Here is a 24,797-nt window from a genome sequence, read left to right as displayed (position 1 = left end):
GCCGTATTGAGCTGCTCTTGTAGTCTCCTGCTGTCTGTTGTTCCCGACCATTCACTGGACACTGTGTTTCCTGACTAGCCGTTGCCCATGCAATGCTTCCAAAAACTATTTACAGCGCAGAGTTACCAAACTAAGTGCTTCAGATTTACCTAAGTTTTAGATCATTTCCTTTATTTTTTAATTTTCTCACCTAAATATTTCATGGATAACTAATAGGTGGAAACCTAAAAAATGGACGTTGCATTATCTTAAAAGCATTTTTATGTTAATTACAAAATTTGCAACAAAAGTGAGTTTTTAAATTTTTTTTTGTGCTTTTGTTTTGATGGCTTAGACTTAATAAAGTGTTGGTTCCACCGGTTCTCAGCAAATCAACTAGCTCCGAGAATTGGAAATTTAACATGCTACCACAGACAGCTTAGCAGCCAAACCTTTCACCGATGAAAATACAATAGTAGATTTCGGGTGTAAAATGCAGTCAAAACTTTGCTGTCGGGTGGGGGGGGGGGGGGGCTTTTTTTTCCCCCCTTCTTTTTACTTTGAGTCAAGGATAATCATTTTACCTAAAAGTAGACCTGTATAAAATTACGTGAGTACAATATATATTTACTTAAAATCATAAATTAAAAATTAACTACCATGATTTATAGAATGTGTACTACTGATGAACTGTAGGTGTTTGCTACCACTTCTGCAGCCCTACTTCACTTCTTTAATATACCACGAGTAATTAAATCTTGTTTAATTAAAATATCTGGGCAGTGCGTGAAAAGCACCCCGAATGGTGCTGTTGTGCTATGTCTGCCAGCTGCCTGCCTGGCAGAGCACAGTGCTCCCAAATACTAAACATCTGGCCAAAAGTTAAAAAAATAAATAAAAAAAATAAAAAAAAATTAATTTTTGCCTAGGTATATTTATTTGACTGTTGGAATAGTAGAAGTGATACATCTAGTTAAGGAAGGGTAATGGTCTACCTGGCTCAGGAATTCAGTTGGTTCCTAAACGTTGAGCGTGTCACATTTTAGTTCGTGACACATCCAAAACTTTCTCTAGTTCAGATATGCATAGAATAGTGAAAAAGTTTCAAAAATACATTGAAAATACTGCACATAAATTTGTCGAACTCTATCCAAGGTATTTTATGCCTACAACAGTGCATAGGATTCTTATTCAAGATCAGAAATTGTAGATTCTTTGATTCTTCCTATCAGATAAATGCCTGAACAAGCTTAACATGTACATCAAAAGATTCTGAGCAGATTTTGCACGAAAATGTGACCGAATCAAAAACACGGAAGATGTTTTTTTCAGGCTTTTAGTGATGTCAGATCCATTGAACTCCAGTTTGCGAAAACTTCCTCCAAAAAAATCTAAAATCTGTACCCCACAGGAAATTTAACTATTAGATCTGCATTCAATTGCAGAATAAACTCAAAGTCTTCATACCTCTTCGAAGAATACAAGTGATGATGATAACAATGATTCTTCAAAACATTCGTCTGATAGCAACTAAGAAATTGTAATAGGTAGTTTTTAATTACTTTATTCTAATAATCTCTTTCTTCAACCTTCAAATGTATTTTTTTTATGTGATAACATCTTATAAATCGTTGAACGCCGGCTGCACACACGAAAAATTGTCACGTTCCGCCTGAGCCGAGCGTGCAAGAACAGGCCAACCATCGTGCGAGAAAATCTTCTATAATATCACCCAGGTTAAGGCGGGCTTTTTAACTAATTGTTTGTGATTATATTTGAACAAATTATTTAAATTAAATTTGCAAAATCTGTAAATAATATTGGAAAATTAAAAAGTATGCAATTTTTCATCAATTTTTCTTATGACGTTATCATTAGGACTGTGCGAATATTCGAATTTTCGAATATCAAAACGAATAGTTTATTATTCGTATTCGATTCGATTTCGAAAACTAACACTTCGAAAAAACGAATATTCAGTCATTTACGAAAAAGGCTGAGCGGGATCACTGAAACCTGGAAACATTTCGGGATCACGGAGGTTTCTTTCGTTGGGCGGGGGCAAAAGTTCAGCGAGATTTTCGTAATGTTTTAGAGTTATGTATGTGGAGTTACTCCACTACATCTGGCCACGTTAAGCCCATTTGAACACAGTAATTCGGAGCGATAACTAACGTATTTTATATAGAAGAATGTCGTCAGGTCGTTTAAAATAGATTTGAACTGTCAGCATACTGATAAAGATAAATACGTGTCTGTAAAATCCACACAACCGGGACGTTATAGGTGACAGTTTTCAGATTAGAGGGTGAAACATGGTTTGTCGGCACTGTAACTTCGTTCCAAACGTGACGGCGAAGAGAAAGAAAATTGTACAGACCATGTGGAAAACATCTGGCCGCCTACTCACAGCAAAGACTCCAAAAGCCTAACATGCTACATCAATGTTTTTCAATAGTATTAAACACAGTAAACGACCGGATGTAGGCGGCAACAAAACCCTCCCCCCCCCCCCCCCCCATCTCTTCATACCCTTCCCCCTTCCCAAATTCCTCGCGTAGTGACAGCTCAGGCAATTATCCTGTCCCGCACGTCAAAAAAAAAACTCTTGCCAAGAACTTACTTAGCTTGCGATCACGTTACATGGTGTAACAAGATTGTGAAGTAAATGTGTTTTCTATGATGGTAGATCCACGGTTCAAAGACTCACTAATTGAGGATGAAAATTTAAAAAAAATATGGGTTGAAAATTTGTGCAGGGAGGTATGTAAGCGGTGTAAGCTGAACACAGTAGCTGAAACTATAACTGAGACAAGTGAGGCTACAAGTGAAATGCCTATTAAGAAGTCATCTCTGTGGGCCTACGTGAAACCTTCAACAGCAGCTCAGTCTAAGCTTGCAAGCTACGAAGAAACTATCCAAGGAGAAGTAAACGAATATCTGGCAGCACCCTTAATCCCAAAGAATGAAAATCCTTTCAGTTTCTGGTCAGAGAAGGGGCGCACTTGTTTCCGAAACATAGCTGTGGTAGCAAGAAAGTACTTGTCTATACCTGTCACACAAGTGTGCAGTGAGAGACTTTTCTCAACAGCTGGCAACATTGTGACGTGTAGAAGAGAGAGTCTACTGCCCGAAAATGTAGAGCAGCTTGTGTTTCTCCACAAAAATTTAAATTAGCTAATATGTAGTGATGTGACACGACTCTTTTTAATACGAACTAATTATAAAATTGGAGGACCTTAAAATTTTAAGTACTGTCAGTTTTTTGATTCTACATAGTGATGGCCCGATATTCGATATCCGATATCGGAGATCGGTAATATCGGCACATTTTTCAATATCGGACATCGGTAAATACTTGCGATATTTTGATAACCGATGTTTACTCTCGCCAATAATACTTCTCACATAACCTTAACTGTAATTCCAAGCATATTTTCCGCGGGCGTAATTTATCTTTCTTCACGTCACCATATTACCTAGTAATTCCAAGCATATTTTCCACTGAAACAATTTCAAGCCTATTTCTTCTTTCTGATACTGCAATGCATCCCGACGGTACAATTCTTTCATGTGTACACAAATCCCAGTCATTAGTGCATATTTAATCGTTTCAGATATTCGCAAAATGTTTTCGCTTGATGAATTTTCGAAGTTCACTAAGTGTACATAAATTGAAAACATAAACAAAAATAATTACGATATTTAATTTAATAAGTGGTGTAGCCGCAAGTAAACATTGGGACGAATAAAGTTGCTGCTTGATATGACCATAGAGTAAGTAAAGGATATAACAGTCATTTTCTTTCCGTGTCGTTTCATGGTCGCCAACTGCTGTTATATACAAACACGTTACGTAAGTTTTACAAAAGCTAAAATATGAAACGTATTGAAGTAGGGCAAGTTGCAGCAGAGGTATTATGTTGGCTATATTGAGTGCATTGCCAATAAGAGAATAACATAAATAAAGATGTGTGGTTTTATAAACTCTGCAGTACGTTTCAAAGTTGTATTTAAATTACTTTTCACGTATTTTTAACGTGTTTTCGCACCAATAAATAGAGTGATAACACTTGAACAATGGTCACAAAATTTGCTAATTGAAGACCTTCCTTTCTAGCGTGTCGTTTACCGTGATGAAATTTTACAAAGGGTACAAAAGTTGGTAAAGTTTTATGTTTTTCAGACGGTATTTTTCGTAGATTACAGTTGAGACACTGGACTAAGTACATGCAGTGACTCATTTCAGTGCATTCTAGCGAACGTTTGGCAACCATCCATACATTTGCTAAGCCAAATATCCTATAGATAGCAGCACTGTCATGCAAAATAAATGGTTGTAATTTTTATTTTCTCATGTTCTTTTAAAGTTGCAGTTATTTGTTTTTATGACCATTAAAGAGAACAAAATCTATTCCAGAATAGTTTCGCTATCATAAGTTTCATTTGGAACACTAACACGATTGGTATATCCTCTGGTTATCACAAAAAATTTCTATATACGAGTTAATGGTGCCAGATACGGTTCAGCCATTTGGACAAAATGAAGGAAAAAGTGAGCTCTGCACATGCATGTAATTTGGGCGACAGACAGCAACGGATAAGACACCAAAATCAGTTGCCTAAACATAAGGTACTGGCCGTGTCCAATCGTGCGATAGAAATATGGTTTGGCAACAGGTGTAGCACATTCAACACCTAAACCCTTATTATTATGTAGTGGAATACCGGCCTAAATCTTTATTAAACACTTTCATTAAAGTCCATTGTTAAATGAAGCTGTAAGGTAAATATTTTTATTTATTTTGTTAACTTATTTGCTAGATAATGATGGATTATGTAAAATTTTTTATGATATTTTTTTATTTCTTTATGTAATAGATGCATTAAGCTTTACAGTGAGAATACAATTCCAGCTCCATTTTATAATACTGCTCTTTGCTACTTCAAATATTTGTTGCATTGAAGTCCTTATTTTCACACCTTTTCACATTTATCAGATGATGCAAAGTTAGCCTAGAGTTGATCAAGTGAAAGGTTGAGTTATCCCAGATGACTTTCCGGATGCAATTGATCATATTTTAAAGAGCAGAGTAAAGGGTAGTTTTTTTTTCAAACGTGACTAACCTGGTTACTTGTGGTGAAGGCCTCAGCATTGACTCACCGCTGTGCTGTGCTGTGCTGTGCAGACGTGGACGACTCCGTGCTGGAAGCAGCGTCTGCCGCGCTGCGGGCCGTGCTACAGAGGCTGGGTGAGCTGGGGGCCGCCTCCTACTTCTCCCAGCTGGCAGAGTCCGACCTCACGGTAACCCTACTGCACACTACGTCTTCGTGTTTGCTGATCTCACTCCACACGTCTGCCTTCAGCATTCAGTCGGTTACCTCGTCTCCTTCTTGTCTTGTGTCTTACAACTTACAAGCATGAAGTTCATTGTCATCAGTTTTGAATTTCATCAGGGTTTGAACAACTCTTTCATTTCCTCAAAAAGTCCTGAATTTGATTTTTTTTGCTTAAGGGCTCTTAAATTTTCTTGAATTTTACTATAAACCCCTATAAAACTACTTGGTATGCATCGTTTTCCAATTGCGTAAAAACTGTGTTCTGAAACTTGAATTCCGGGATATTTGCTGGATCACAGATGTTTTTTTTGGTGGAATTTTGGTGAATTTTAGGGGTTCTTTATATGGAGTGTTTTTGTATTTTCCTTTATCTGGCAGTGTAAATTTAGAGCAGACTTGTTGACAGCTAGCCACACATTTGAAACAGTATGCTGGGCATAAATGCAATTATTACTCAATTCGGACATTATATAAAGGCTTAGATGCTCTACTGTGTTTGTAAACACATGACCTTCTCACAGACAAATAAGAAGACTCAATCCTTTAACATTGTTTTCTTTTAATTTCATAATTCCTGCCAATTTAATTTATTCAGGTACATGTATTATCACAAGCAAATATAACCAATCAGGTGAAGACACCAAACCCTTTATATAAGAAAATTACTATAATCTGTCAAATGGTTTGTATGTGCTAAATAATGGTAATCTAAGCTCAAACTTGGGCTCTATAATATCTCCAATACTATAAGAAGTATGGTTACATTAAAGTATCACTACATAGATATGTGATTACTAGAGACATGCAGTTTTGGGGTTTATTTTATAGCAAAATTCGTTGTTATTTACCCTTAAAAGTGGTGTTATCATACATCAAAAGCGGTGTTATTTTTTAAATAGTTTTAGCACTATAAATTTAAAAAATTAAGCTAAGCATACCTTGAAATTTTGGACACATTCTTGCATTGTACAGTTGCACTAGCAGCAGTAATTTACAATCGAATTTACACATCACTTTTTACATACAGTAATTGAAAATATTTTAGTACCTAAACCAGCAAGAATAAATATGAAGTCTCTAAAATAGTGACATAAACACATGGAACAAAATCCTCAAACTTTAGCTCTCGAAAGCAAAAGTAGCCATGATACACAAATTAGCCTCACTTAAATTTGTCCTGCGGTCTGTTAAGACTGTGTTATATGAGGACAAAAATCGTTCACAGTCAACGTTTGCAGAAGGCATCCAGATGGCTTCAAGGCAGCTGGAAGCAAACAATGGCTGTGACAGCTTTACTACATTCAATGACTTCACTACGTCCACTGAATTGTCTGTTTCCATTTGTTTTGTAACAATGTCCTGAAGCTGACCAAAACCAGCTGTTAATTCTTCAGTGCTTATGGAGTAGAGACTATGGACAGTTTTCAGTTTCTGCACCATTTCTGGGTTTAATTTAGCAAGCAACAAACTTTCCTGACTAAAAATTTGAATTGCTTCAAATCTCTTTCTACTTGGGTCAGTTGTCATGAGAGAGTTCAGTTTGGAAAGGGCTTGTGTTGCTGTTCTTGTGATGGACACTTTAGCTTCAGCAGCTTTAGCGGGGGGCATGTTAGACAAAGCTCTACTGGTTGCCTCAAAATAAATGCCACGAGTGATGTTTTCAAATTTTTTTTTTATACCTTGCAAGTCCCCATATAGTGAATGGGCAGTTGGATACAAAGAACCTTCAAGTTTCTGTATTAGCTCTACAAGGCTCTTGGCATGCTCTTTCACAAAGACAGCTTGACAAAGAATGAGAGAAATGTCATTTTCTGTGAGTGAACACAGAAACTCAACCCCTGAATTTTGTGTTGCCTTTAGTTCATCTGTTTTGCAGAAATCAACAATGTCATGTATGTAGTCTGCTACATAAAAAACGCTGTTGAACCAGGAATTCCATCTAGTAACAACAGGAAGTGGGAACAATGGACGTTTCTCTCCATGCTTTTCTTCAAGAAAGCTAGCATACAGGTGCCTTCTTTTCCTGGTGTTGTTGAACACATTTTTTATTTTGCTCATAGCATTGTTCAACTCAGGCAACTCTTTCACCCAGACATTGCCAACTAGATTTAACTTATGTGCCCAGCACTGGACATGCGTTAACTGGTCTCCAAGGATTACTTCGAGAGTACTAACAGCCTTGGTCATATAACGAGCAGCATCGGTTACTACTGAGAGCACATCACCATACTGTACATTGTACATTTTGAGTGAATCTAAAATTGCCCTCACACAGTTTGTGGCATTAGCAGCTTCAAGAAAGTGAACTCCTGCAACAAATATTTCTGGTTTATCCTGTTGAAGATTCAGAATTCTAAATAAAACAACAAATACACACCTACCCATTTTATCTGTTGTTTCGTCGCACAGTATGTCAATTTTTTTGTCCTTTAATGCAGTTTTGGCATCTTCAATTCTGCATTTGGCTATGTCCCCTACATATTTCTCACGGACTGTTCTCGCAAGTGGCATGTCTCCAGCACCTTCGATGTATTTGTTCAGCCATGCCCTGATATTAGGATCATCAAGCTTTTCAAGGGGTATATTTGCCTTTATAAAGGTCTCTGCTGTTTCCTTTATAAATTCCAACTTTTTGTCTTTTTGGACATTATTTTTTGCTGTCTGAAACGCTGAAGATATTGACGACTGGCGTTCAGACGCACTAGATGAGCCTTGCAATGAAGAGAGACGCTTCTTGTGTTTTTCACTGCCTACATGTTTTTCACATGAGTCTTTCCTATCCCAAGAGACGGTGACATTACAGTGACGACAAAAAAGTGTGGTTGAATCACTAGCATAAAGTCCGTGTTGAGAAAATTCAGAGGCTCGCTGTTTTGCAGTTACCGGCACTTTAGGCATTTTAATAGGCCTAATGTTTTAGCCGACCTTTAAATTGTACACCTTTAATTTATTTCACAGACGTTGAAAACTATCTGTAACAAAATTCGACCCGTTAAACTTTAACTTGCGCACAACAGAATGTTACGAATCGTCACCGTGTTTGCATTTTAAATTTGGTATTTGGTTAATAAAAATGGACGCAATGGACAAACAACGCTAAAGACTATATAAGAGAACAACGCTTCGAGAAACAACCTGCTGTAAACACCGTGATAATCGACTGTCCAGGCGAGCCGAATATCAAAATACAGCAAAACCCCTTATTTGCACTTTTCATGGGGACAAAGTAAAAAAGTGTAAAAAGCGGGAAAGTGTAAATAAAGGGAAAAGTAAGAAATACGTTAAAGTTAATTAAAATACAGTCGCATCCTGCCGCGTTCAGAACGGGCTACATTACACAGTAAAAATAAATAAAAAAGGGGCGCAAATTGATGAAAATTTACCGTCAATTGCGCGCCTTGCGCGGAGAAAGGTCATTGTACTCGATCATCTGTTGTTACAGTGCGGCCCAGTGCGGCGTCTGTTCTCTGAGCTGCGCATGCGCAGTATAACTCATTCAATGCTCCGCCCAGACTCGTGACCTTCCATCAGCAGCCAGCCAATAGAAGCGAGCCTAGCGGAAAAAAATATAAGCTCCACCTCCCGTGTACCAGTTTTGTCCAGTTCTAATACCAGTTTATTGGTATACGCACCCGCTTACTCGCTGCCGTGACATGTTCAAGTTTACGTTCATCTTGATGTCTTGATACCAATAATTAATAATTTACGATCCCCACAAATAAATGGTTAGTTTAAAAAATATGCGTCAACAGTATAATACTTCCGAAATTATATAATACGTATAAAACAGTTACCAAGATTCCACTCATTTTATCTTGTGAAGTTCATGTCTCGTACCAGTATTTCGGCTAAGTTGTGACATAAATACAGTATCAGCACTTACAATGTTACGATAATATTTCCGACATTTCCGTTACGTTTCTATATTCGTGAGTTTACGTTTTTCCCTAGTACATTTTAGATTGTCTCCTGCTGTAATTACTCGGACTTTTACACGCCTAGGCTTAAATTGTTACATGTTTAGAAATAAAAGCAACTTTTCATGTTATAAAATACACTGTGTGGGTAGTTATCTTTGGTTTTTTGTTGTTTCACGTTTGTTACTGTATTTACAAATTGAATTGCCGTGTTCGAATGAGGAAAATGTTCTGACTGTTCGCCGAAAATTCAAGGATTTCGCGTTATTATCCAAAATGTGAGAAATTCGCGTTATTCTTAAAAATGTACTCAAATTCGCGTAAAAATTCGTTTTATCGCAATCGCGAAATATGCATGTCTCTAGTGATTACATTATTAAGCATAATTCTTGCTTAAAGAGGATGCATTCTTATTATTTGTTATATTTAAGAAGTTGCGCACATCATAAAACGTAATGTTCAAGCGCATTCAAGCAGGTTGTGAAAAAGAGTTGGTAGATTTTACATGTTTTTTAATCATATCACATAAAAATCAACTGACTTTTCACCTCTTTTGCAGTCGAATATAAAAAAATTCTAAAGTTTAAAACATGATATTAAATCATAATTTTATATGTTATTTTGGCTCAGTTTTTTACTTTCATCTTAATTAGCTTGGAAATATTATTTATTACTATAAAAACTGCCTTTGGAGTCGAATATCAAAAAAATATAAAAATACTCAATGAAATTAATTATTTACGTTATTCATGCTAATTTTCTTACATCCAGCTATATGCTGTGGATATAAGGATTGTTTAAGAAAAAACAAACCTTACTCCCTTTTCATAGCGTTATAAGACAAAATTCTGAAAACTGAAAAATACTATTCGTAACTCTATATGATTTTTGTTCATTCTTATTTATTCACCCTTAGACTAGGAGATTCTGAAATATGCATTTTTTTTTTTTTACCAAACTTAACCCCTTTATACCCTTTAGGGGAATAATCTTGAAAATAAGTAAAATAATAGTATTTGGTTTATTATTTTTTCCATTTAATTTACGCCTTACTTGATTAGTTTTGAATATACAATTATTTAAAATAATGAAAACGTACCCCATTTTCACCCCATTAAAATACAAATTTTAATAAACTCAAAAAATAAGCAATATGTACCTTTGGATGCAAGTTTTTTTATCATACTTCTATTTCTAATTGAATTGGAAGTGTTAGTTTTTTGTTTTAATAACACGCCTACCCCTTTTACCAACCTTAGGTATTGAATTTCACAAAATGGTAAAATTGTGGTTGGTAGAGTTTGTTTGTTTATTATTGGTCCATAGTACTTATCTTTCGAGATATTATCTTCAAATCATGTTAACCTCTTTTTCACCCCTTAGTGGTTGAATTTCGCAAAATGCTAAAATTGTGTCCATATTTTTAATATGTTTATTATTGGTACCTAAAATAATATTTTAAGCTTGATTGAATTCAGAGATATAATTATTAACCTTTAAAACATACTGAACCCTTTTTCACCCTTTAGAGGTTAAATTTGGCAAAATATAAATTTTGTGGTGGGTAGTTTTCATATGTTAATTATTGATACAGAATATCTTTTCTTGTAGGGTGCAGAATTTATTTAATTGATTTAATTATTTAATTTTCATTTTGTATTTATAACTTTGTCAAAATTATTCGTTATTTTTAGTTATAAGAGTAATACTATGTAATCAATGTTGATAGTTATAACATGAGAAAGTGCTGCTAAATTTTGTTTATGGATTTTAGTAAAATTACTCAAACTAAAAAGGAATGTTAAAAGACTTGAAGCACAACAAATTTAAGTCTCTGTATTATTTATAATATTTTAATTCTGGCAATAAGCAGCAATACCTAATAACTCAAGAACAATTTATTAATCATTAGAAGATTATACAGTTCAATGAACTGTATTACAAACGATCTTGTAAATGTTGTGTGTAATGAGTGTACTGGTTGTTCAAGATGCTACAAACCATGTTAAGAAGAAGTCATTGGTATCTTATAAAACTCTTTATTAAGATATAAGGTTTGTGTGAATGCAATTGCTACACCGGAACTATTCTAGTGGAACTTCAAGAATCCAGTTTGCTTAGAGAGAAGATACCGTACATCCTGATTCTTCGAACGATGGTATTTGTAAGTTGAGGATGGTAGTTAAGGTACAAATGTGTAATACATTTCAACATTTGTAATTTTTTAATTGTAGGTATGTGACTGCCAATTGTAATTTTTGCTGACTTTTTAAATTAGCTGATATTTACCAATGTATTTACCTAATTTTGAATACCTTAATTCAGTTATATGATTGACTAGCTAACTTGAAGTCCGGTTTAGTAACTTTGTGTTATTATAAGAAATTCTCATCTGTTTTCCTGAACTACCTAGTAGTTTTATGATAATATTTTAGTTTTATGTTTTGAGTCAATAAGTAAATAATGACATTCAAGATCTTTATTACTAATGCCAGGACTACAAACAAATGGATCAGCTACTAAGTAAGAACTATAATTAATGTTGAAAATATATAACTTTTCACTGATGAGTTTTTTTGGCAAAAATGTGGATGTTTTTCGCGAATGTTTATCGCAAAATATTATAGTTAGCCTGAGTAAAATATTGAGACATTTACCAGTATTTATGTGACTAGTCTAGTATTCAAATACGATACATATTGCTAGAGATCTTTGAATACATACATAATAAATTTGTTTTGGGTGGTACCATCCAAATCACAAAATTCCCAAAAAGACATGATGATAAGTTGCTAAGACTCGGTTATAGACAACCCACATTACTGCTCCAGTGAGAGCCAGTCAGTGAATACGTTAGAGTGTCAGGAACTATAGTCCAGGACTGCATCAATGATTTCTTTCTGAGGTTGCAGTTCACATGTTTCTCTGTTTCTCTCTGCGAAGACACGAGACGTGACTGACGCTGTGTATGCTTGTGTCAGATGCTGTTTGAGCGCCAGCAGCACTGCAAAGACGCGAACGTGCGCGCTAACCTCATCCGAAGCGTGGGTATCCTCGGCTCAATCCTGGTGTCTGCACAGACCCCAGCCAGTCACCAGCTCGTTAAGGTGAGGGCAGCTTCGCCTCTGGGCTGAATTGGTACATCCTTCAAGCGATGTGGGAATCTGTAGAAAGATCTAAATAGTATGATATTTACACTCAGCAGAGAAACTGCTGAATGTACATCTAGTTTAATGATGTAGTTCTTAAAGAATTTCTTGTGGTCTATATTTTAAATGCCACCGAATATTCTTGTGAGAGAAGAGGTTGCTGGTGAGAATTTATTTCAAGAAATGGAGAATTTAAACAGATATGATTGAGGCTTTCTGGTGTGCTCTGTATGTATTCATATGATAGGAAAGTTGAACTTTTGCAATTCCCACAGCATTTATCATTTGACTGGAAAGAGAGAGACAGTATAGCTTGCATGGGCTTCTGGAAGATTTTCTGTAGTGAAATGTGTTGTGAGTGGTTGCTTTTTGAGAACTGTGTTGTGATTGGTCGGGAAGATGGTGCACCTGCCTCGCCCCCCTGCGTGTAGGCTGTGGCATCATCTTGCCGTTCTCTGCTCAATGTCGCCTGAATAAGTCGTGTTTGGCGTGGCTCAGTTTTACAGCTGTGGTCCGGACTGTGCCGGACATTTATTTTTAATTTTCTTCGACCACAGTTGTCTGCTCTCGGCCCACGAGGGAGCTGAAGTGATATTTGGCCGCCATGTCAAGGACACTTGTCCTTGGCTTGTACCGTCCGTGCCAAGCGACTTCGGGACTTGTTTACGAGATGTAAAATGTGGAAGTGAGTATTAAGAACTTTTTGGCATCAAAATTAATATTCACGGGTTCTAGCAGGAAAATTCCGTTTGTGTAGTTATGAAAACTGTGTGGTCTTGTAAGTATAGTACGTATAATGGTGGGCAGTGTTTTGTTTTTGTGCAGATCTGACAAAAATAAATCTACATAAAATTTCCACAAACTCTTTTTTCTTCAGTAAAAACTGCCAAACTAAATTCAGTTTTAACCTCTAATTTAAAAACATCAACAAACGTTTCTTGATGAACATTATTTTTATTTATTATTTTTTGGAAGGGTTTCAATAATGTTAAAGTCAGGTCGTCTCTTAGCCGAGCCAATCTGAGTTGTGATGAGGTAAGTATGTACAATATATGTACATACCTAGTTTCCTACTTTAATTAGCAATTCATATTAACATCAGACATTTACGGGTTAAGAATATAAATAAAAAGGCAGTACTTTATCACCACACTGAGCTTATTTCCTTCAACAATTTTGTGATTTTCCATCTCGATCAAATACGTACAGATAAAAATTAAGTTAATTACTCACAGTAAAAGTGAAATATTATGCTTATTGATATTTAAATTTGTTACCAATCATGTAATTTTTGACTGACTTCACAAAGATGAATACCATAAATATAAACTATGTTATACATTATATATAAAGTACTGATTGACAGTCTGAATTTATATAAACTGCAGCTTAGCATCGCGTGCTAAATTTTCTAAAAGTCTGCCATTATTAGGCCAGTTTTGGCAGCCTGTGAATACTGAAATTAATGGAAGAGCACATCGAAAAATTCAGGAGCTACATTGCTAGTTTTTCCAACAGCATTTTGGATTTGGTATTTCACATGAAAGTGTTATCTTCATATGTGTGATGTATGTGACAAAAATGGGAATAATGAATTTACCTATGTAGGTACATATAGCATAAACACACAGCATAAACAGTGGGAATCAAATTGTAGACGCATTGTGTCAGATGAGGTTAAAACAGGACCAAAATCAAATTGTGCTAATAATGGAGAAAAGTAAAAAAGCGGTAAGGTAAAATCAGGGTTCTACTGTATTAGCATAAATCTATGCTGTAAATTATTCCAAGGACTTGATATTAGATTGTTTCCAGGCAAAGTTTTTGTCTATGGTTGAACAATTGATACTTGGTTTGTGCAATAACCAATAAGTTGCTCACATTTTCAACAGATAGCATCCGGTCATTTATGGCATGTTCAAATTCTGTCTCGGCATAATATATAATCACAAAAGGTATATCAAAAAGGTTAATTAAAAATTGGTGCTAAAGGATTACCAGCTTGATAATACATATATTGAAATTATTATTTCAAATTTCTCAGGTTGTTAATATTATTTTAACACACATTTAGCAAGTGTAGTATGATCTAATAACGTCATAAGTCATTCTTTATGATGTGACTGAGCTTTGTTGAGAATGGAAATGAACAGATTGCAGCCTACACAGTCGGTGCAAAGTGTGTACCGCAAGCATGCTAACTGAAACTTCCTGGCGTAGAGTGTGTGCGTGCGTGCGTGCGTGCGTGCGTGTCGGTCTGTCTGTCTGTCTGTCTCTCTATGGTAGCGTCGTTAGCTGTTTGAGCCCAGGCTGGCGAGTGCATTGATCTTTTCCTTCTTGACTCATCTCCACTAGTTTTTATGTATACCTCATTCATGTTTCCCTTTTAAATTAACAAATCTTGTTATAACTTATTTTCTGTATGACTCATTATTCTTGTCGGGATTCTGAAATTGTGAATTTTAATTTATATTATTTTATTAATCTCATTAACAATTAATAATGGCACAATTATTTAGTTAATTGTAATAAAAATAAAATATAACTGGAAAACGTGTCAATACACCTAATAGCAGTGAAATACAAATTAATACCCCAAATGGCCATATAACATCAAAATAAAATAAATCATAAAATTAGGCAGCATTAAAACAAAACTTCATCCTAATCACAAAAATGTAATCATTTAAAGTTGAAATATTCATGAATGTTTATATTTTAGGGCAAAGTTTGTTAGAAAGTGGAAAAATTTATTTATTTTGTTTGTTTGTGCATCTCTTGTCAAAACAATTTTTAACTGACATATGTTTGTACAGTTTTCAAATACAAAAAATATTCTTGATTTGTTGTTATTGTTCTGAATGAATCTTTCTTAGACAACAGACAATTTTATTGCAAACAGAGAGTACAGTGTCTTGAAAGGCAGGGAAAAGTCAAGGATGTTGGACTTGCTCAAAGAAAGTTAGGAATTTACTTTAAGTCCAGGAAAAGTATTGGAAATTTCCCAGTGATAGTAATTTGAGGGAAAAATGTTACATCTGCCATCACTCAGACTATGTTTCTGTGCTTAGTCATACAAGCTCTAAAATAGTAAATGCAAGTTTCTGTATGCATAGTCAATTTTGTTAAATGCTTATTTTTTTTAATTATCTATAATTGTTGTAATAATATGGACGTCTGTGTAATATCTGTTAACATGCATTGCAAGATTTTTGAACACCTTAAGTTAAGATAATGTTTATAGGTGATTCAGTTTTATGTATACAGATATATGGTTAGAAGTTTGATTTTGCAAACAATGTAAATTATTTTTATAAATTAGTTAAGAGATTTAAAATTTTGAACAGTGAATGTTGGGCAAATTTAATTTCAGATTTGTATGGACATACTGTATGTATTATTTAGCAAAAACAGTTAGTGCAAAAATTAAAAACTTGTTCTGTCATATTTGTTCAAAAGTAATGAAAAGCGATGTGAGCTGTGAGGTAGAGCCGTGCGGCTTGCAGGCGGTGGGCACACTCCTGCTGGAGGCAGCGGCGGGCGAGGCGGAGCTGTGGGTGGGGGCGGAGGCCCTGGACACGCTCATGGACGTGTTCGCGGAGGACGAGACGGACCGGGCGGCCGCCGACATAGACCTGGTGCAGCGCCTCAGAGCCCTGCTGCCCGCCGTCCGGCACAAGGTAGCTGCTCCTCACCTTTCACTTCACATGTATCTACTGTCTGTGACTGATGGGGAGATCCCTGGCACGGGTATGGGCAGGTAGGGGTGGTGGCGGTCGGGTTTCCCGGAACACAGGGGGGGGGGGGGGGGGGGACAGCAGTTGTTTGCTTGTCGCCTGAGAAGTGTGAAGTCTTGCGCGCAAACATCGGTCCTCTTCTCTGGAAGCCGAGTTTGATTCGAAATGTGCTGTCAGTTTAACACGTGAATGCCAATGTTTGTATAGACAAGTAGACCTAAACGTTTGTTTCAGTTACAATTATAATTGCTATTACTTGTATTTGTAACCGTGTGAATGTGGCCACTGTAAATTGCAATCTTTATTTCGGCAATGGCTTCTAGCGGAACTAAAAAGAGGAAAGTGATACACAGTGAAGGACGCGGAATTGTAAGTATGGTTATTGAGAAGTATGACAATGAAGCTCAAGAAGGTGTCCTAGCGTTTCCTTTGATTCAAGCAACACGTCAAGCCGCTCATTACGTAGGTGTAAGCGAACCAACGGTGAAACGAATAAGAAAGGAGAACAAAGTACACAGTGCAACTAATACTAACAATTCTTTATCAACACCTGGTAAAATCCGAATTGACTGTCGAAAACACACTACCATGGTTGTGGATGATTTCGATAGATGCGTTATCATTAGAAATACAATACATGGAGTTTTTGTTCGCGAGAAGAAAATTACAGATGTTCCGAAATTGGTGCTTATAATCAAGAACAAAATAGAGTTTCCATGGGGACCAAGATCGCTACATCGCTTGATCAGAAGTGGATTAAGTGCAGTTCCAAGAGTAAAGTACTCGAAAGAGTGGACATAGTGACATGGCGTAATGACTACCTTCGCAAAATACGACACTACCGCGAAGTTGGCAGAGATATTGTCTATCTAGATGAAAGTTAGAAAGATACTGTAATTAAACTGTTTCTAAATACTGGCATAATGAAGATGAATTCAGAGTTCACACAAATGCTAGCGCAGGTAGAAGGCTTATTTTGTTGCATGCAGGTACTGCGAATGGATTCATTCCTAATGCACTGCTTATTTAGAAAGCAGGAACTGCAACGGGAGATTACCACAGCCAAATGAATAATGTGAATTTTTAAAAGTGGATAAATGAAATATTATTGCCTAATCTTCCACCAATTGCTGTAGTTGTGATGGATAATGCTCCATATCATAGTATGGAGATTAATAAAGTTGTGCCGTAAATTAGGGATTTAGGCACGTTTCATTTAAAATTTTATTAACTTAAATATTTTTGGAAATTTATTTTTTTTACTCCTCTTATTTTCTTTACGGCCAGGCCCTCAGCCTCTGTTCTCAGAGGCGAGCTGATTTTCTTTCCCAGCCTAATGCTAGCTTAGCGTTCTGGCTAATATTTCTCCCGCCTCCAGGCACGTCAGGGGCCGGTAACTTTATTTCTCCGCGTGACTACTTTTGCCTACAGCAGCTCGTGGAGCAGTGCTGAGCCCTGCTACCTCTGTCACGAATCGGTATAAGGTTCACTAGCAGCAAGACACGACAGGAGGATCCCGTGGGCCTTGCGTCCCACAGACCATGCGTTTTTTGAAGCCATCCCCCCCCTGCTCCCCACCCTTTCTTCTCAGAAGAGAAGCCAGGAGCGACGACCGCACGGGGACGTTAACCGAATTCAAGGCCATCTCAGGCTTGACAACCGCAGAGATGATTCTGGACTTTAACTACATCTAGCGACGGCTGTGGTCACTAACGCCACTTGTGGGCGTCGGCAGCGCCGACACCAGCGCTCGCGCGGAGGTAACGACAACCTCTCTCCCCCTTATGTCTCAGGCCGCTAGGTGGCACCTCTGGTTACTCCATTACCCCCTAGCTTGACACACTCGTCGGTCACTAGTCGATTTATTAGTACTTCTTCTCACCACCAAAAGATAGCGCCTCAGTCGCGCAGTCACACCAGTAAGATCTAATTTTTTTATGCCAGACACCTTCGGGTGGGCTCGGTAATTTTCGGCTCAGAGCCTACCCCCCTCCCATTCTCTAGAGACCCCGCGCCCTTGATATACTGATGATATCCCGCTCTGAAGGGACTTCGGTGCTCGCCTCCTGACTGACTGGTACCGTTTGTAACTGTGATCTTTGGCGAATCATCGACATCGCATCGTATATTATGTAGTCTTCTCAGACTAGAGGGATGAAGTCCCTATCTAAAATTAAGAGTAACCAGTCAGTAGTTTAGTTAAAAGTAGAGAAACTTAGTATTTTATATATATTTTTTTTTAATTAATCATGATGACTTCCGTGTCTACCGCGCATCGTGGTTCGGGTTTTCGGAGACGAGACGCCCTCTCCTGAGCGCCAGGACCAACACCCTGTTTTGTTAAGTCTTGACGTCATCCCCCCTTTAATTTCCCTCTATTGGCCTTTTGCGCCATTTAAGTATACTGTCTGGAAACAGGTCTAATTCTTTGGAATTTGGACTTCTGTTTCAGACAGGGTTCCAAGTTTGGGTTAACCAAAATCCTCTGCCAGAACATCTAGAGTCGGATCCTGAGCAGAATCCACCATCTTTAGGCCTACTACCTCGATCACCGTCTACCTACAGCCCCGGGTGATACCCGCAACATTCTATCATTTTATTCACGAACTCAAAAATAGTGTAACCCAGTTAAGACAGCGGACAGTTAAAGCAGTTCGAGAAGAGGAAATTTATATAATGTTTTGCAAGGACTATATGTACAACCTTTAAAGTTACCGATATTAATTTCATTCATGTTTTTAAATATTGTAATTTTTGTTATATATTCAGGGCCGGCCCTCTCATAAATAACGTTAAAGAATATAATATAATATAATAAGTGTAATTGTGAGGAATTTAAGTAAGGTCACTTATCCATGAAAAACAGATTTTACAAACAAAAATTTAATCTATAAAAAAAGAAAGAACAATGATTAATAAAATAAGGAAGTCTATAGACGTAACTGTTGTTTTTATTTAGTTAATCTATAATAACGATCCTTTTTCTCCCTAGTGGTCGTAGGGAGTCTCTAAATTTTCTTTGTTTACTCCTAGTGTCGCCTCTGTTGTTGACTTTTATAGTTATTTAATTGTGGGCTCCAGTATTCAGAGTTTCCAAATCTTTTTAACTACTTATTTAATTATTCTTTAAGACACTTAGAGTATTACAAATTCCCGTCCAAAAATGCAGTAAAAAACGACATTATGCTGTGGCTGAAGAACAACGGGGTTGAATACAATGAGAGCATGCGCAAAGCGATTTGTACAAGCTTGTAGAACTGCATAAGCCCAAAGAAAAAGCATACAGAATAGACTGTAAAATTAATCAGTTTGGTCACACAGTACTCAGACTGCCTCCTTACATGTGTGGTCTAAATGCAATCGAGTTAGCATGGGGAAAAATCAAGAGACTAGTTAGAGAGAAGAATGTCACTGGCGATTTATCACTTACGAAACTTAAAAGACTTGACAGAAACTTCAATTTCATCACTGACGAAAGATGACTTGGCGGGATTTTGTAGACACGTGCAGCACGTCGAGGAAGAATATTGGAAGAAGATGGAATTATTACGGACATGATAGGCATTATTATTGTCAACTTGGATAGTAACGCAGCGACTGTGAAACTGATATTGACGAGTCATCATGTGCTGCAGTGCCCAGTGATAATACTGATTCTGAGTCAGAACTGGCACGGCTGTTGGAAAAATATTTATTTATGTCTGAAAAACCATAATTATGTAAACACCGGTATACAATAACAAATATTACAATATAGACATTTCGTCAACAACTGCATATATGATATTCATACTTGCGGCCCTCGACACACGACTTCTACATACTTCTGTCTGTGAAACTGGAATTGAGTATTAATGGTGAGTTCATGTCGTACTATAACTTTCGTAACTGTACTTTCAAGCATGTGAAAAGTATCGAAGCATGCCTTATTTTGTGTTATCGCTTTGTAGAATTGCTTAGGAATTATTTGTTAAGTAAACACACGTAGTGAATACCTTTTCGGATGCTTCTATACATCCATTTCGTGGTGCTAAGCAACACCATTCTATTGTATTCGTTGAGTCGAGTGAATGTTTTCCCTTTGCACAGTATCACACAGTCCGTTGTCTCAGTGTCCCTCGTGACGTCAGTGCTCCGCTTCGCGGCCGCATTCCTGGCAGGGATCTTCCCATCAGTCACGGACAGTAATAACACCAAATATGTATAAGTAAAATAAGTGCAAATGTTGTTAATATCTAATTGTATCTTACTTAAGCTCTAAATTTACCACCATGTGTATAAGAAATGAGAAATGTTTATATTTCATGTGGATATGCAAGGTTGAGATTCTTCTATGCCTGTGACCAAGTTGTTTCATGTCATATATAAAGGAACAGATTTACTGTCCAATGTTCATTTCTAAGATATTTACCTATTTTATATGCTACACTGAGTTATATTATATGAAGCTGTTAGTTAAGTTAAGTTAAGTTAAGTTAAGAAAAAGATTATTTGCTGGAATCGACTTCAATAAATTGTGCTGGCAGGAAACTGTATATTGTTTTATAATATTGGTTTGTAAAATACAAGTAAAAGATGTAGGTACATGTGCAGGACATACTCTGATTTCTCGCATAATCGTTGCACATTTTATACTAAAATCAAGTTTGAAAAGTAGGGGTGTGACAATTATGCGTAAAAAAAAAATTTTTGTTAGGTAAAATGGAAAGTACGTTTATTTAAAAAAAGGTGGAGTATAAAAGAGCGCGCCAAACAATTTATATTAATAATTCATGCAACAAAAACCTTTCTTCAACTTTCAATAGAAAAACAAAATCTGTGACCTGAACGCAAGACACTAACGCGTAACCTATCATTGTAGTACACACCGCGAAAGAGTGCGGGCTATCAAATGCATTTAACTCTGTAAACAACAGAAAGCGCATGTTGTATGCAATTGGCAAGATATCGATATTTGACTACGTGTACGCGCTCTATACGGGAAGCAACATAACCAAACATGAATGATGCCAACTAGCGCTGGCTACATTTTATAAGTGGCGACGCAGACGAACAGATAAAGGTTATAACGTTTAAAAACGTCTTTAAAAGAAAATTTACATGTCGGACAACGTCGTACTTCCGTTAATTAAATAAGTAAGTGGTAATGTCCGAAAAAATATTAGATTTCTACTTTAAAATACATTGTTTTATACGGAACAGATACCTACACAAAGCACTCGGAATCTAATAGCAGGACTAAACACATCATGCCATTCATGCGACATTTACATGAGTTTTTTTTTTTAATCCAAATTTTGACACCCTAAAATATGAGTGTGACGATTATGCGCGTGCGACGATTATGCGATAAAACAGGGTAGTAGGAGGCCGAAATGTCAATTGATATAGTTCTGGTAATGCTTCTGTTTATATTTGTAACCATTACTAGTACAAAAATGCACAAGAGCCGTGCTGTGTGGAAAGTTGTCTTGATAATGTACACAACTAACAGTTCCGAAACCTTTCGTGTGCAAACAGTTTGTTGTCCACACTTCTCACATTACATTAATACTTTATTTTTTCAACAGTGAAGTGGATAAAGTGATTCTCATTAAATTTAAAAAATGTAACATTAGTTAAATTACTAAACACATTTACTAGCTTTCTCACCAATGCTGGTTTGTATTTTTGTTTAGGCTTTAGTAGCAGTTGGTTAGTGTTCTAGTTCAGCGTAACAAGGCTGCGATGACTACATGTTTGTAATGATGGTAGGTGAAGGCTAGAAGGAAGCTGTGTGTACGCGTGCACACAGGTCCGTCAGCAGCGGAAGTGTCTGGGCGACCACCACCTGGTGGTCACGACGGTGAACGCCAACCTGAAGCGCTTCATCGCCTACAAGGGCCGGCGCCTCGCGGCTCGTGCCCCGTCCAACGGCTGCCCTCGCTAGAGCTCCAAGTCTCCTCCACTTGCTCGCGAATATTACACTTTCTGTAGGGATATGTGGTTATTCATTTTTCAGTTTAGTTCACTCCCTGTGGAATTCCTGTCAACTATCTTAAATTGGATTCAATCATGGTTTTCAATCTTCACACTCTGTTGTACAATGAAGAAGATAGAGCAACCTGAATGTTAGGTTTCGTCGCACTATCTGCTAACTATAAACGTGTAGGCAAATATTTGTTATCAAACTTTTTCTTGTCATATAACATTGATTTTGCTGACTATAATTTCATTTTGTGTGTTTCTTTAGCTGGGTAAGGTATACTGCTTGGCTTCTTTTATCCCTTTTTTTTTAAATATTTATTCATAAAATGTGAAATTTTTTAAGAAAAATCCCAAAATCCTACTACATAGACTGTTTTGAATTACCATAAAGCCCTAGCAGGATAGTAGCCTATGTTTTTTTAAGTTGCTAGAACTGTTTAAATCATTGCTGTTAATTAAAGATTTTTGCATGGATCAACATCACTGAATATTTGTTTGGCCAAAAGTAAATACAGTAATATACTCATTTATTTCATTTTTACACGTCATATTCATGTGTTCTGTGATTTTACTATTAATTTGCTGTAAAATACAGTGAATAATTTTATTACGAACAAATAATAAGCTTACATCAAATTTGAATTAGTCTCCAAAATACTCTCGTTGGCTAGCGATGCACTTATCCGAAGGTTGATTCCGTGATTGGAAACATTTCCTGGAGGCCTTCAGCTGCTCCGTCGAGGGCCTCTCTGTGTCAAACATTTTTCTTTTAACACTGTTTTCATTTTTGGGAAGAACCAGAAGTATCATGTTGCTAAATCCAAAGAGTAAGGTCGATAAGGACGGACAGGAACAGATTATTCTGCCCAAAACTCGCAAATCAGAGGTGAGGTGTGACACGGCATGTTGTTGTGATGGAGGAAGCCATTGGCCCATATTTCAGGTATCTTTCTCTGTAAATTGTTATCGCACTATGCCCTCACCAACGAAAAAAACGAGCATGACCTTGACATTTGTCTTTGACTGACGTGACTTCTTAGGACAAGGAGAGCTATTCATTTTCCATTGGGAACACTGAGTTTTCGTCTCAGTGTCATAGCCATACACATAAATTTCATTTCCAATTATAATTTTAGCCATGAAGTCCAGAACTACAAGAAGATTCTTGCAAACTGACTCACGATTTTTCCCTTGTTCATTGCCCAAAAGTCGGGGGACAGAATTTGCACTCACCCATCTCATTTGCAAATTATGTGTTAAAATGCTTCACATAGATTCGTGAGAGATGGAAAGTTCTTCGTTAAGCTCTCAAATAGTTAATTGTTTTGAATTAACCATATTTGCCACTGTTTGCAGGTTTTTGTTTTGTTTTTGAGGTTAAAGGGTGTTCTTACCATTGATTGTATTCAACTGACTCATTTCCACTTTCAAATCGCTCATACCACTAGTAAATTAGCAGTGTTCAAAGTTCACTTTTCTAGGGTGTAAGTCAAAGTCGAATTGTGAATCTTCAAACTTCCGAAGGTTGAAGTCGAAGTTATAACTTTTCAACAGAATAATTGCAGTTTTTTCACAGTCTGATATCTGTATTTTAATTTGAATATATATATATATATATATATATATATATATATTTTTTTCAAATAATATTTAAAAAAAAAAAATTTTTACAAACATCTCTATATTAGTAATACACTGGTTTTGTAAAAATGTATATAACTGGATTATTTTCATTCAAATGTTAACCAAATATATATAATAAATCAAACACACGAGTGTGATATTACTAATTGGAAGGTACTGATTATTTACAGTTTAGCTTAATATGTAGCCATACTTCAGGAGTCATTCCTAGCATATCAGAAATTACTTATATTAATTAATTAATATGCACATCATTGTGTCTGAGTTAATAGTTACCTAATTAAAATAGTACATATTAAAATTAAATCATTTTAAAGAATAAGCATAACTCACGTGAGGGTGTTTTCAGATGCTTTCTGCAAGTTTTGCAGATACAAGTTTTTTATCTTCATTCTTGTCAAAAAATAAATATATTACATTCACCGATGTGCTTTGCGACAGTTTGCTTGTACTGGGGATATGATCATCTTCCTCATGATCACACTTGCAAGCAACCTAGATCGCTCCATTATATCTAGTTAGTTATTCACAGGAACATAATCAGAATAATACTGCGGAACCTGCGGCTTGATATTTTACCTATCAGATACAAAACTATCAATGCCGTGTCTCGTGTACTATGTACATGCTGGAAAAAACTCCTGCCACCCCGTGAGTTTGATATATTGGAACGGTTCATTAGCGCAAACAAATTTGGTGACATTGTATATTTGCCAATTTCAACATCCGCAGCAGAAATCCATACGTTAATCTTAATATGCTGGAAACTACATTTTAAGCTACGGTAAATAATGAAATATTGCCAGCTGCATCTCAGGTGTCACTGGCTGCACCGAGCTGTGTTCGCTTTGTTGGCGACATCGCCAGGTGTTTGGTTCTCGGATATTATTATAAAACATCACTGACTTCGTTCATACACAGAGAAACAAAAACATGTTTTCGTGTGATATTGTGCTGTACTTTTGTGTTTGCTTTCTATGAAGTTTCATTTCTCTCCGTATTGTGTAATTTAATATTGAGGTGCAAATTTGGACACACACACACACACACAATATTATGTTGTT

At 36.5% G+C, this 24,797-nt stretch overlaps 1 protein-coding gene across 1 annotated transcript in view; it reads left to right on the top strand.

Annotated features, from left to right (window-relative positions):
• Positions 1–23,687, top strand: part of LOC134540111 (HEAT repeat-containing protein 3) — an 82,999-nt gene extending 59,312 nt beyond the window's left edge. The window contains exons 10-13 of the mRNA XM_063382606.1: positions 5,169–5,284; positions 12,218–12,343; positions 15,892–16,065; positions 21,917–23,687. Of these exons, the coding sequence (XP_063238676.1) occupies positions 5,169–5,284; positions 12,218–12,343; positions 15,892–16,065; positions 21,917–22,051 (551 nt within the window). The 3' untranslated portion in view covers positions 22,052–23,687. The remainder of the gene's footprint in view (positions 1–5,168; positions 5,285–12,217; positions 12,344–15,891; positions 16,066–21,916) is intronic.
• Positions 23,688–24,797: the final 1,110 nt, after the last annotated feature.

This window comes from Bacillus rossius, chromosome 16 (genome assembly GCF_032445375.1).
Source record: "Bacillus rossius redtenbacheri isolate Brsri chromosome 16, Brsri_v3, whole genome shotgun sequence".
In the NCBI taxonomy this organism is placed as follows: Eukaryota; Metazoa; Arthropoda; class Insecta; order Phasmatodea; family Bacillidae; genus Bacillus; species Bacillus rossius.
Note: the sequence above shows the minus strand (reverse complement) of the source record. Positions and strands in the feature narration are given on the sequence as shown.